Raw genomic sequence first — 13,994 nt, forward strand, 5'->3', positions numbered from 1 at the left:
AAAACCCTTTTATCTAAGTATTTCAGTACAATTCAATGTTACTGTAATCTGATAAAAAATAAAATCCACAGAATTTAATAATTAGTCCTTTAAGATATCTCATTTTCTGACAAGAACTTTGTTTTTACAGCTAAAATTATTTAAAATCACATTAACAAGCATGAAGAGGTGCCATTACTTTACACTGACTTCTCTGAGATGTGCAAATATAAGTATTAATAATTTTAAAACAGCAAAAACAGGATGAAGTGCTACACAAACCTACTGAAAGTCTGAAAATCACAGAAACATATCCTAACTGATATCCTACTTTTTGATAAATTTAAAATCATACAATAGTAATGAATATATATGCATATGACACTGCAATACCATTCTTTCCAGCAGGTTAGTGAAGCATAATTGTTCCTCTTGCCCCATTGTTATAACAAATCATTTCAACAAATTGACAATTAAGTGATATGATTAAATCATATTAATTAGTGAAGGCAGATGAAATATACAAAATTTAAAGGCTGTACTGAAAAAACAAACCTCTTAGTCTTAGTCGCAGTTGGGGTCTCTGCTGTAGAAGAAGCAGCTGTATTGTCCTGCGCACTTGCTGGTGTGCTGTCATCTTTCATCTCCACATCTTGTTCTTGCCCTTCAGCAGCAGTTTTCTCCTCAGCCAACGTGGCAGTTTCAGCTTGTTCCTTCTCAGTGTTAGGAGAGGTCTCACTCAGTTCTTCATCCTCTGCAACAACAGTAACAATTTCAGGAGCTTCAGCCCCTTCTTGTGCTAATTCAGTAACAGTTATATTTTCCTCAGACCGCTGTATATTAAGGACAGTATTGTGAGAGTCTTCAACTTGATCACTACCCTTTTCACTGGCTGCTGTTTCAAGATCATCTATGTCACTCTGGGTGTCATCAACATGTACAATAAGTGATGCATTATCATTAGTGTTAACGGTAGATGAGCTCAGAGTGATAGTGTCCTCAACTGTGAGGGGGGCAACCACTGGAGCCGATTCAGGTTTGGGAGGAGAGAGATGGGATGTTGCACCTACACTAGATGTATCTGAGTCCTTGTGATCTCCAGCTTCATGTGTTCCATTTCTGTGGGCAACCTCAGGATCAACTCTTGGCTGCTTTCGCTTCTGTTCTTCAACACTCTCATTTTCTTCTTTGGATTTTTCTGTTGTTAAAATTCAATGGTAACATTATTATATACTTGTGAGTGGAACAATATCTAAGTTTGGCACTGGCCAGCCACATATGCTAAAATTTCTAATGAAAGCTGCCGGTGTTCGACGAAATCCTTTTTTTTTTGCAATGTTTTCAAACAAATCTTGGGCTTAACAGCCGAGTAAGGGTGGAAAATTTTAAATATTCTAGTTAACATACTAACACATCCATTTGAAATTCTTAAAATAATTTATGCAATTTATCTGAATATCCCTTAAGAATTAATGATTTTTTTTAAGTGACGGTAATGTTGTTATTTACCGAAACAATTTTTTAAAGTTTAAGTCCACACTTTGCACTATTAGTACTATCATACTTGGAAAAAAATTAATAGATATTTTAGGTACTAACAGAATTTCAAGAACTAGGTCATTAGAAGTATATATTTAAAAATTCAAGTAGATTCACTTTGCAAGCATCTCTGGCTAAATTCATTTTATAAAGGGGTGAAAACTGATGGTTTTTAGGAAAATTCTTCAAACCCAAATAGGGAAAACATGCAGAACAATTCATGTTGCAATAAAATCCAATTCTTCATCTCTCCAAACTAATTTATATGCCCATATATGTTTTGGCATTATTTCAGAAATCTGGTAGATCAACAGCAGTCCTTTTTTCATAAATTCAGCTCCCAATACATACACACGCGCACACACATGCACACGCTAAATGCATGGTTGAAGTTCCTCCACTAACAAAATAAAATTCGAAAGGTATTCAAATTTACATTCTAATAAACATTAAGAGTAAAATTAATTCTTTGAAAACTAGCTTAACTATGCGAACTGTTTCAAAGACTACAAATGCTACTGTCCATTTATATCATTAAACCGGTAAATGCTAAAGATAATTTTAAATATACAAAAAACAAACTTACCAGCATTCTTTTCATTTTGTTCATCGGCATTCTAGAGGAGAGAAAGAAAATTAATTAGAAGCACTGGTGGACAAACAATGCTACAAAATAGAACAGGAATATAATTATAATGGCTTAAACTAATAGAAAGGCATCTAGTAAATCAAGCAATGGTATTCATACTGAAAACTATGGCCAATATGAAAAACCGATTGCAGTAGTTATAAAAATACATTCATACAGAATACTTATATAAAATGGGACATTTATTTAGGTACAGTAAAATAAAGTTGATCTATACAAGCTCAATCTGCAATCTAATTAATATGGTAATTAGAATAAAAGTTGTAGCTGTTTGTTAAGAGCAACACTGAAAAGTGTAGTATGGCAAAGTATCAGTGTCAAAAACTATGGATAGGATTTTCACTGAACAATCTTTTTTCACATAAAAAGATAAAACACCAGTGTAAAAAGAGGCAACAGGAGTTAACTATGAAGCACAAATTTTAAGGATTGGTGGAAAAATGCCATCAGAACCTTAATAGAGACACCATAGTTCAGAATATTTCAAATTTTTCTGGAACAGCATTGAATGGAACGTGTTTGTTCTGGAATTTTTTTTTTTTAAATCAAGATCACAAATGCAAAATTTTGAAAAATGAGATGCTGTTAGATCAATGACAGCATCTAACAGAGGTGGAAGTACAGACAGAAGTTGCAAACAACTGATCTGTCAGGAGACCAGAAGGCTCAACTAGAATTTTGAGAAGAACTGAAGTACTGAAATGCCTTGGTGTATGCAAAAATGAAGGGAAGTACTTATTTAAGCAAATGTGATTGGTCAGCCTTGGCACTTTTTTGAAAATCATGTTTAGATATGAAAAAGTATTTAAGGTGTAATCAAATCCATACAAAAATAAGTTCAATGACATTATCTGAACCAACACAAACACTTGTGGTTCACTGCTTTACCATTTTGCAATGTTCTTGTTCTCTGAACCTGAGCACTGCTGACTACTTATTCACTGAATTCAACTGTTCTTTGGCAACAATTGGTTATATAAACGCTAAAGTTAAGAAAACAAATCATGTTGTTGTGTAAGTTTAATGTTGATATGAAGAAATCCTATAAACATATTATTATTTATTTGAGCAACTTGGCATATCTAGTGTTTTCTTTTAGGTATCAAAAGCCAAGATAGGACTGTTAAGAAAATAATGGCTTAAAGCAGTGGTTCCCAAACTGTGCTCCACAGATCGCAAGTTTTAAACACAAACAGTTCCGGGGATCCGTGAATAATTTCTGTGACACCCATTTACTATCAACTTGAAAATACATTTTCAAGTTGATAGTAAATAGGTGTCACATTATTTTTGTAATGCTCATTGTCAGCTTCAAAAAAGTTTGAGAGCACTGGCCTATCCTAATGCCCAGTTTGCAGAAACACTGACATTCCACTATATATTAATGGTATTTATGAAATTCTAATTTACATACTAATATCATTTAATTTTAAGCTACCCACATTTACAAATTTTTGCATCTTTCTAAACTATTTTACCTTTTCTTCATCTTCATCATCCAAATCTTCCTGACTGTCTGCATTGCTGTGTGTTTCTGATCCATTCTCTCGGACAGACTTTCCTAAATATGTATACATCAAAAAAAATTCCAAATTAGCATGGATAATGAAAGTGAAAATGCATTTTAAAACAGCACTCTACAATTGTCTATTTAATAAGTTGAAAGAAACACCTTACCGATAGCCACTGGTAAGTTATTGTAAATTAAGTATTATGTTAATTATTTCTCTTTCATTTTTTCTGTACAGCAATTTTGCAATCTTAGAAATGGCACTGATGCCCATGAATGTTTATAGAAACAGAAAAGAAATCTCTTCTGGGCTGCAGACTAGGACAGCTTAAAAGGTGAGCTACCTTCCTCAATGGCTGCCATTTGTTTATAGCCTACAGAAGTCTGCCACTACTACCTATTTAACTGCACTTTATCAAAGTAGCGTTAGTTCCAGGTGATCAACACATTTCTGTTCTTCCTTTGAGCTGCTGAACTTAGATATAGAATAACAGATAAATATCTGATTCTTCACACTGGAAAGAGAATCTCTGGGTTATGTTCTAAAGTAATCAATGAGGCAAATTCTTACTTGTACAGGTACACAATGTAAGAATTATATCTGTATCACCTGCTCTGAAGCAGAGAAACTTGCAGCTAAAGCAAAAAAGCAGTATATGAACCATTGTTGTATAAACAGCAGAGCAAAGACAGTATATGCCAGTAGAGCAGATTACTTGACTACATGATGCTATGGCCACTGCACAACACAAAAATCCAACAAGCATTTCAAAAAACATTATACTAAGAGTCTTACAGGACCTAGCTTGCACCTTGGGTATCTGTAATATCCAACAGCAATCCCCAAGAAGTCAGGATATCCAGATTGCAGAAATGATGCATCGGGAAAGATAAACCCAAATTTAGTCAATGCACCAGCTCAACCCCCACAATTTGTTTGTTTCCTCAGAAGGTAACAAAATAACAATCATTGGTAAGAACCGCTCGGGACTTCCCTAACATTATACACATTTTACCTTTCTCAATGCAGAAACACTAGCAATCAAGCTGCCAAAACTAAAAAATGTCTTATTACCATTACAAGAAAACTTCAAGCGCGACCTTTCAAGATCTCAGGGATGCCAAAAGCCACACATGTATTGTCTTTCAGAATCAAAATGAAGTTCGTTCGTGACTAGTGAAAGAACATTCGTTTTATTTTTCATTTATTGAGTAAATGCAGCCCCTGGCCCAAGAAACTGGCAAATATGTCATGCATATAGATATGGTACAGTGTACAAATATCAACAATATTCTTATATACGTGAAACATAGTATATCATCAATCAATTCAATTATCACATGACAAATCAACTATACTGTGCAGTGGTCATCCCCTCAGCTACAGCACAATGAGCTGGTATAATCTATAAATTGTGTTCTGAGGTCAATTTTCTATTTTGCTAGATAACAGACCAGTTTCACAGAGAAAAACCCTTGCTACCCTTACCAGTCCAATTGACCATTTGTTTTTTTGTTTGTGAAGTTACCCTTGTGCTCCTGGAACCATTCTAGAATGATCAATGTCGCGTAAATTATCCTGCTGGAAATAATTGTTACAGACCAACTAACTCATGCAGCTTTCATGTGGGCATTTCATGATAGGAATTTAAATGAAACGGTTAATGTTAGAAAAACATTGTGAGCCATGCAATTACTATTTTTCTATTTTGATCGACAATGCAATTAACATGAGCAGCCCTTTAGGAAAAAATTACCTGTCAATTTGCATAACAATTTCAACCATACTTTGTAGGGGCAGTAAAAAGATATTACAAATTCAAAGATCCTTCCAATAGCAATACAATTGATTTCTATGTTTTATTCATGACATGCACAAACTTTATTATGCTTACTGCAATGACAAGGATCACATTGCAGTCATTGTTTTATAAGGTAGACAGCTGTAAATCAAATCCAATCCATCTACATTAAATTTATAATTGGCATGCTGTAATTAATCATTTAACATTTCAATGAAATTTTTTCACTATCCATTAAACTCTATCACTAACACATTTGAACTTGACATGTTTCAAAAAACATTTTTTCCCACCAAGTACTAGCCATCCACTACTTACCTTAACACGTTTGCTACCAGCTCAATTTACCTTTATAAACAAATTCAAAAACTATACAAGATTGAACCAATTTTTTGGTTTTTTTTCTTGCTATGTTTGAATAAGTCAGCTGCTGGTGAAGATTCCTTGACAGAAATTACTTTTTTTTTTCCAAACGGGGGGGGGGGGGGGGGGGGGGGGTTTGGTTCTTAAAGTCAGGTGGGTATTCATCCAGGTGGATGAAAAAATCCCTTCATGCACATATGCATCACACAGTTAATGTGTTAAAATCATTCACAATTATGATCTTTACCAAATTTAGTAAAGAGTACAGTTGTTATTTGGTTTTTAGGAGCATTAGCAACTAAGGCCATAATGCTCCAGGAATATGCTGTGGTCATTCCCTGACCTTTCCGCATCCTCCGTATTTGGTGGTGACGGGCTCGAACCCCGGTCTAATCAAGAAGCGTGTGCTACGCACTGCTGCTCCTTCCCACCTGGCTACGGAGGCGCCTAAAGAGTACAGTAAACAGATTACTGTGAAATTGAGATCAAAACAAACTAAATAGAAGACAAATCAAAATCACTCACTATACCAATTCTTGTATCAATATCATGCAGCCTCCTCCTCCTCCTGCACATAAATCCAAATCTGAGAAAAACATTTATTCTAAACAAGAATTTTTAATGTGTATAAAACAGATGATCTTCAATTTGAAGATGTGCTTCCTGCTTGGATATAACACAGAAAAAGTGCTGCCCTTGTTTAATAGAACCACAATCACAAAAATCTCAAAGAATTCCTTCAATGAAGTTTAACTTAAGAATTATTCTTAATCTAACTTAATAAGAATTAATCTACATGACAATTATGTAGATTGACAGAGTAATGTCCACATTCAAGATAGAAAAATTCTGCCAAATCTACTGTATTACGCAACAATTAGATTTTATTACTGAACGACTAGCAGTCTGCCAAACCCCATGTTCTTTTTCTGACAGAATCTCCATTATCAGTTTATTCAACTACTGCTCATCTCAGATGCCCAAATTATTCGCTGTATGATTCCTTTTGCCTCAAAGGTGGTATTTGTGCATATGTCCATTCTGATATTCCCTGTCAGAGACTTGGCAATTTGGAATCTCCTCTCTTTGATCTTCTCTGGCTTAAAATCTCTATCTACCTCATTATGTCAAATTTATCTGATGTCTCTACCGTTCTCCCAACTCCACTAATCACTTGGAGCCCTTTGGCTTCCTCTCTTTGCAAACTGACTTTTTTCACTAAAACTTTCCTAACAGTGAGATAATTTTCCTTGGTGATTTTCCTCCAGCTCGCTTCCGTTTCCTAGTCACACCGACCCACCTGGTCGAGATGCTGAGGCTTTTGCAATTACTAATGACCTTGCACAGATTGTTCATTTACCTACAAGAATACCAGACAATACCAACCATACAGCCAACACACGCTTGATCTTTTTCTCAAAAAAAAACCCATCTGAGTACACGGTCAAAGTGAGAGGTCCTTTAGGCACTTCAGATCACAACTTGGTGATTGACTCTTCTCCAATGGAGCCTTCATCTCATGGCTATTCCCAACCTCGTGTTGTTTGGCATTACAAGAATGCAAAACAGGATGACCTGCAAGATTTCTTTTCTTCTTTTCCTTGGTCGGATTGCTGTTTCAAAACTTCTGATGTCAACGTTTGCTCAATCGTGTCAGCGAAATTATTCTTGCAGGAATGGAATCCTTTATCCCATACTCCACTTTAAAATCTCGTCCTTTATCTAAACACCTTGGTTTTCCAATAAATGTGCTAAGGCTGTTCAAGAGAAGAATGTTGCATATTGTAATTGGCTTGTTTCTAATTCTCCAGTTTCATTTTCTGGCTACACCAAAGCTCACAATAATTGTAAAGCAGTTATTAATCAGTCCAAACTAGAGTTTGAACAGGCTAAGAGTAGAAAACTTGCTTCTTGCCCTAATGGTAGCCGAGCATTCTGGTCTCTTGCGAAAGCTTTTGGCCCCAACCTTTGCCCATCTCTGCTCCCACCTCTGTCCAAACCAGATGGTTCTGTTGTCACTTCAGCCAAGGATAAAGCTGACCTGCTAGTATCCCATTTTTCTTCCAACTCATGTATTAATGATCTTGGTAAAACTTCCCACCATTCCCAACAGGCTCCATTCGATGTCTCCTGTGGTCTTCCGTCAAAAGGATTTGGACGAATCTCGATGGTAAGAAAGCTCCAGGTCCAGATGGTATTTCTCCACTTGTTCTCAAAACCTGTGCTCCTGAACTTAGTCCTATTCTTTGCCACCTTTTTTCACTTTCTTATTACAAAGGTGTTTTTCCTTCTGCTTGGAAATTTGCTCATATCCAGCCAGTTCCTAAAAAGGGTGACAAATCCCTCCCATCCAATTATCATCCCATTGCAATTACTTCTATTCTTTCTAAAGTAATGGAGAAATCAATTAACCGCCAACTCTTAAACTACCTAGAAACCTTCCATCTGATCAACGATCGCCATTATGGATTCAGTCAGTGTTGATCCACTGGTGATATTCTGGCTTATGTTACACATATATGGACAAATTCAATGGAAAAGTTTGGTGAAACACAAGCAGTTGCTCTTGACATTTCAAAAGCTTTCGATCATGTTTGGCATAAATGTCTTCTAAACAAGCTTCCATCTTAAGGTTTGCCAACTGTTTTTTGTAATTGGTTATCCAGTTTTCTCTCTGATCGCTCACTGAGGGTGATGGTAGATGGCTCTGTCTTCTAACTTCTCCACTAATGCCGGTGTCCCCCAAGGTTCAGTTCTTTCCCCCACTCTTTTCCTCTTGTATATTAATGACCTTCTTCCACTGACTGGAAATCCTATCCATAGTTTCGCCGATGATAGCATATTGCATTCCACTTTCCATTTTGAGAAACCTTGCCCTGCTCAATCAGCTTCAACTTCTCGAAAATCTGCTACCAATTCCTTAAATGCCGATCTTCAGGTAATTCTCCAGTGGGGCAAAGACAACTTAATTGATTTCAACCCTTCTAAAACTCAGTCTGGTCTTATATCTTGCAAAAAGGATTCTTCTGCTCCTATGCTTATCTTCGGTGACACTCCGATTTCTAGGCAAAATGATTTCTCTTTTGGGGATTACCCTGACTTCTAATCTCTCTTAGCACAAACACATTACAAATATTGCTTCCTCTGCATCTAAAAAACTTGGTTTTCTCTTTCGCTCTTGGCGTTACTTTTCTTCTAAACAGCTGTTCACTCTGTACAAAAATCACAAATCCGCTATACCATGGAATATTGTTCCCACCACCCCAGTTGTGCCCCCAAATCCTCTTTCAGGCTTCTAGATTCCATTCAGAAGAGGGCAGTTAGGTTAATTAATGATTCCTCTCTAACAGTCTCTGCACTCACTGTGTCATAGACATACTGTTTCTGCTGGATGCCTGCCTCTACTTCAGATATTTCCATGGGCACTGTTCTTCTGAATTGGCTTTATAATTCCTGCTCTCTTTCAAAACAGTCCAAACACGTGCAGCCACCAGCCAACATCCATTAACTGTCCGACTTCAAACTCACAGAACCAACTTTTCATCTTCCTTGTCTAGTCATTCAACTGCTGCTATTTTCTGGAACAACCTTCCTTCATATGTATTTCCTGAAAATTACAGTCTACAGAAGTTCAAGTCCAGTATCAACAAATATCTTCTTTCATCTTCTCAACCGCCAACCCAAGCACGGTACTAAGTACTATAGGTTCTAATACCTCTCGTGTTTGGGGTTTACATAAAAAAAAAAAAAATATATATATATTAACTGTGTTCATAATACTCAAAATGACATGCTTCACTTCTCAAGAAAACACACAAAAAAAAAAAAAATTGTGTGAAGCAATGCTCACTCGAGATGATACAGTGAATGGATTTTTCCTCAACTGTCATGATGAGACATTGGTTCTCCTCTTCGTCTAGAAATGAAACGTCAGTCTGCCCAATTCACAATTGCCCAAAAAGTTGTTACTATTTGTTATTTTCTGGAACAGCCTTCCTTCCTTCATGTCTTTCCTGAAAATTAGTCTACAGAAGTTCAAGTCTAATATCAACAAATATCTTCTCTCAACCTCCAACCCAAGCACAGTACTAAGTACCATAGGTTCTAATACCTCTCATGTTTCTAGTTTTCATATTAAAAAAAAAAAAAACCTAATTGTGACCAACTATTCAATCAATTTTTGTGCCAACTTAAAATATATCAGCCCTGAAAGGCTAACCTGCTATATATATGCTATATAACAAGTATGATAAAAATAGAATACCAATTACAAAACCTGTACATTAAAAATTAAAAGTTGAGCTGTGTTTTGGCTCTTTAGAAAAAATAGGGAGGCAGCAAAGATAATGAAATGTCACTTGTGGATAGACTGCAGTATACTATATTCTGAAGGACAAGAAAAAGCATGTGACCCAGTGGATGAAATCCAGTCACTTGGATGCTACAGGAATGAAACCTTTTCCAGGGGCACAGCTGTGAAATATCTCTGATCACAGTCTCCATGTACTAACTACAATGGCCTCAATCTCATTAGAAGTACTCCACTTGCACAAAATGATCAAAAAAGTCACTTTTCAAAGTGAGGATGTTCCTTTCACAGTTTACCCCTTGAATTTTTTTACAACGATGAAAGAGCAAAAATGACCAACGTGTTTATTTAATCTAATTTCTAATCACTACACACTGACTTAATGGGACCACATGATTCACACACCGTAGAAGATGGTGTTCTTTAATAAACAATGCAAATAAAGCATTCAGCACAGATGACACTATGATCTTCACTTTAAAGAGCTACACTATTTTGCATGTTTTATACACTGAACATTATTATACTTATTTGTATGAAAAAATATCTTATCACAGAGTTCCCACCCACCATTTGAAATCAAGAAATAATGTATACAATACTTTGTTCATTTCTTTTACCCTACACACAATGCAATGTTACTCTTTGAGAGATTTTATAATAAAGGAATAATCTTGGGTAGGTCTTCTTAAAACACATTTAATTTCAAATTAACTTTGCATTGCAAATGAAAAGTACTATCTTAGCATTACAGTATACCCAAACTTTCATTTCAGTATTCTATACCTGACAACCAATTCAATAACTGGAGATGAATTATTGATTTTTTTTCCCCAATTCAAAATTTAACAGTAAAGTAATTAAGTTGCTTTATATATATATATATACACACACATATGGTCATCCTGCACTCGAATTGTGGAAAAGCTGTGGGGGGGTGGGGGGGGGGGGCAAAATTAATAACGATATAAAGGTAGTACTTTTTGTAAGGCTACATTTATAAACATGAATGTGGCAATTTGTTTCTTTCAGGTAGTCCTGTGAAAAAGTCAAAAAACTGTTTAAACAAAAATGACTAACCTGTCTGAATTCCAAAGTTGTCAAACTGTTGGTGCACATTTAGTAGGGGCACCAGTGGGTAACACGGCTGACTTAGAGGCATGTGACGCAAGAAAGCAAGCGCATGAGCTTATGTAGCATCGACCAAAAATAAAATTCACACAAACATTCCATTTAAGAGTTTGTCCAGTTCCTCCTTGAATCTATTTAAGCTATCAACTTCCACAACAGATGGAAGTTTGTTCCAGCAATTAACTACCCACTGCTAAAGGCAAATTTCCACGCATCTATTCTACAGCTGTCTTGCCTCAATTTGAATTTATGCCCCCTTAATCTGAGCAAGCAGAAGATTCCCATCAGAAATCAGCATGCTCAACCCATTCAAGGCCATATACACCTCAATCAGATCATCTCACAAGTGCCTAGTCTATACCCACTACAATTGGCAGAAGTTATGCCTCTCTTAGTAAGGGACCATTCATTCTTCTCACCACACTCAAGCAAATCTACATCCTTCCTAAAATAAGGCCTCTAGACCTGTATGCAGTACTCAAGACGTAGCCTAATCACTGCCTTATACAACAGGATAATCGCCCCCTATTTCCTGCTAGCAAAATTCCTGTATATCATTGACAAAACCCCATGATTTGCTCTGGCAGCATTGCTCAGAAAACTTCATATCTTACTGCACAACTACCCCCAGGTCTTTTTCATTCTCCACCTCCCTGAGTGTAGTACCACACAGTTGGTATATTTCTCTTGGGTTACTGCTACCCATATGGAGTACTTTGCATTTGACAATGTTAAACTTCAGTTGCCTCTTCTCAGCCCATCTGCCCAAATTTTCTAAATGCTGTTGCAGTAGCACACTGCCATTAACAAACTTGCCACCTTTGTATCATCTGCAAACTTCGACACAGCCTGATATACCTCCATCAATATCATTGATAAATATACAAAACAACAGTGGGCCCAACACCGAACCGAAACCATGTGGGAGTCCACTAATAACATTAGTCCATGAAGAGCTGTGTTGATTGATTACCAGTAAAATTCTGTCTTCTCCCACTCAACTACCCTTTTATCCATTGTAGCAACTTACCATTCTGCTCCAATTTGTACAGTAGTCTTCCATATGCAACAGTGTCAAAAGCTTTCCTGAAATTCAAGTACAGTAAACTCAATTTTCCAGGATAGATGGTAAAAAACAAATCCTGGATAATCGATTTCCTGGTTAATCCAAAAATACAAAAGTCCCCGACACACGTAAGAAATACGTTCCAGGACTTCTTACTTCATCGAGTTTTACATAACTCGGGAATGACTAATAACATATTGCTACTATATTATTATTGACAATATCTGAATTCCGCACGATATTTGTTAATGTTTGGCCATTTTGATACATCCTTAGTATAATGATTACTTAGAGATTTAACAGAAGCACCGTTTTCAAACTTTCGAATAATTTCAAGTTTGTTTACCCATCATTTGTCCTTTTTCACTGCAACGGAACAACTATCTACGCAACGGACTAAAACAAACTAAATATTTGATCTCTTTTCTTTTGAGTGGCGGGTGTGAAGACAGCGGGGATTGCAAGATAATAGGTACACTAATAATCTCCCAATGACGACTTATATTGCAGCTTGTCACTTATTTATGACTTGCAAAATATCTGTTTATACCTATTCTAATTATTACTTGAATTTTTGATTTCTGGCTGATTTTTTTTTTTTTTTTTTTTTTGAAGTCGTCAAGTGTCCCGGTTAATCGAGAGTCTGCTGTATATGATATCAAAATTATTTTTTGTATTCAGTTCATTTGTAACCACATCATAGTATTATCCAATCAAATTTGTCAGACAAGACTCTCCCTTACCAAACCCATGCTATATCTGAATTATTGCTGCAGTCTTGTGTAGATGATCCTGCAATGCATCTTTAACCAGCAACTCCTTTATTTTACCTGGAACAGAAGTTAAAATAACTGGTCTGTAATTATTCATGTCACCCTACAATCCCCTTTGTAAATTGGGAATACAATTGCACGTCTCCAGTCTGGAGGGATTTCCCACGAGACCAAGGATACTCTCATAATTATGAAGGGTTTTCTCAGTTCCTTTGTCGCCTCCCTTAATATAACTAGATAGATCCCATCCACCCCAGGAGCCTTTCTTTATGTTTAACTTCAACAATTTCTCCCCCACTTTGCTCTCAGGTATAACAAAATCATTAAGCACCCTGTTACAGTTTGATAAACTTCCAGCATTTTCCTCCATTAATAACTCATGTGTGAATGTAGATGCAAAATACTCATTCAGTTTGTTAGCTATCTGAGCAGGATCATCAACAGTTGAACCATCGATATCAAGTGGACCAATCTAATTCATCCCCTTCCTTTTAACAGTTTATAAGTAAAGAAAAGAAAAGTAAGTAAAGACTTGTAAAATGTATCCAGACCAATTATGTAGAAAGCAATGTCTGCATTCCAGAAGCATGGGAAAACAATCTGATAGGACAAATTGTCAGAAAATTAAAAGCTGACTGAAAGAGAATGAACAATGAAAACTGCAGCCTGAAAACAAAATTACCTACCCAATAACTGCAGAACTTAACAAGTCTCAGCAATCCAGTTATTTTCAAAACAGCTTGGTGAGAACTTCTTAAAGCTGAAATTCATAAGCCTCTATTACCAAGCCACTTGTTGCTGATGGTAATGCTAGAAAGAGGATGCAATGGCATAAGGGCCATAAAAACTGGAAATATGCGATTTTCAGACGAA

General features: G+C 36.2%; 1 protein-coding gene across 5 annotated transcripts in view; it reads right to left on the reverse strand.

The window, feature by feature from the left end:
- LOC150091474 (uncharacterized) overlaps nucleotides 1-13,994 on the reverse strand; it is an 86,818-nt gene that overhangs the window by 52,790 nt on the left and 20,034 nt on the right. For 2 of the 5 annotated variants that reach the window (XM_090375777.1, XM_090375770.1), the window contains exons 3-5: nucleotides 3,646-3,734; nucleotides 2,105-2,135; nucleotides 535-1,177 (exon numbers count right to left, since the gene is read on the reverse strand). In XM_090375777.1, coding sequence (XP_090231903.1) covers nucleotides 535-1,177; nucleotides 2,105-2,135; nucleotides 3,646-3,734 — 763 coding nt within the window. The remainder of the gene's footprint in view (nucleotides 1-534; nucleotides 1,178-2,104; nucleotides 2,136-3,645; nucleotides 3,735-13,994) is intronic. The other 3 variants (XM_090375785.1, XM_090375788.1, XM_090375797.1) reach the window with 3 other exon arrangements.

Source organism: Mastigoproctus giganteus, chromosome 1 (assembly GCF_048544385.1).
Source record: "Mastigoproctus giganteus isolate SK-2022 chromosome 1, ASM4854438v1, whole genome shotgun sequence".
Taxonomy (NCBI): Eukaryota; Metazoa; Arthropoda; class Arachnida; order Uropygi; family Thelyphonidae; genus Mastigoproctus; species Mastigoproctus giganteus.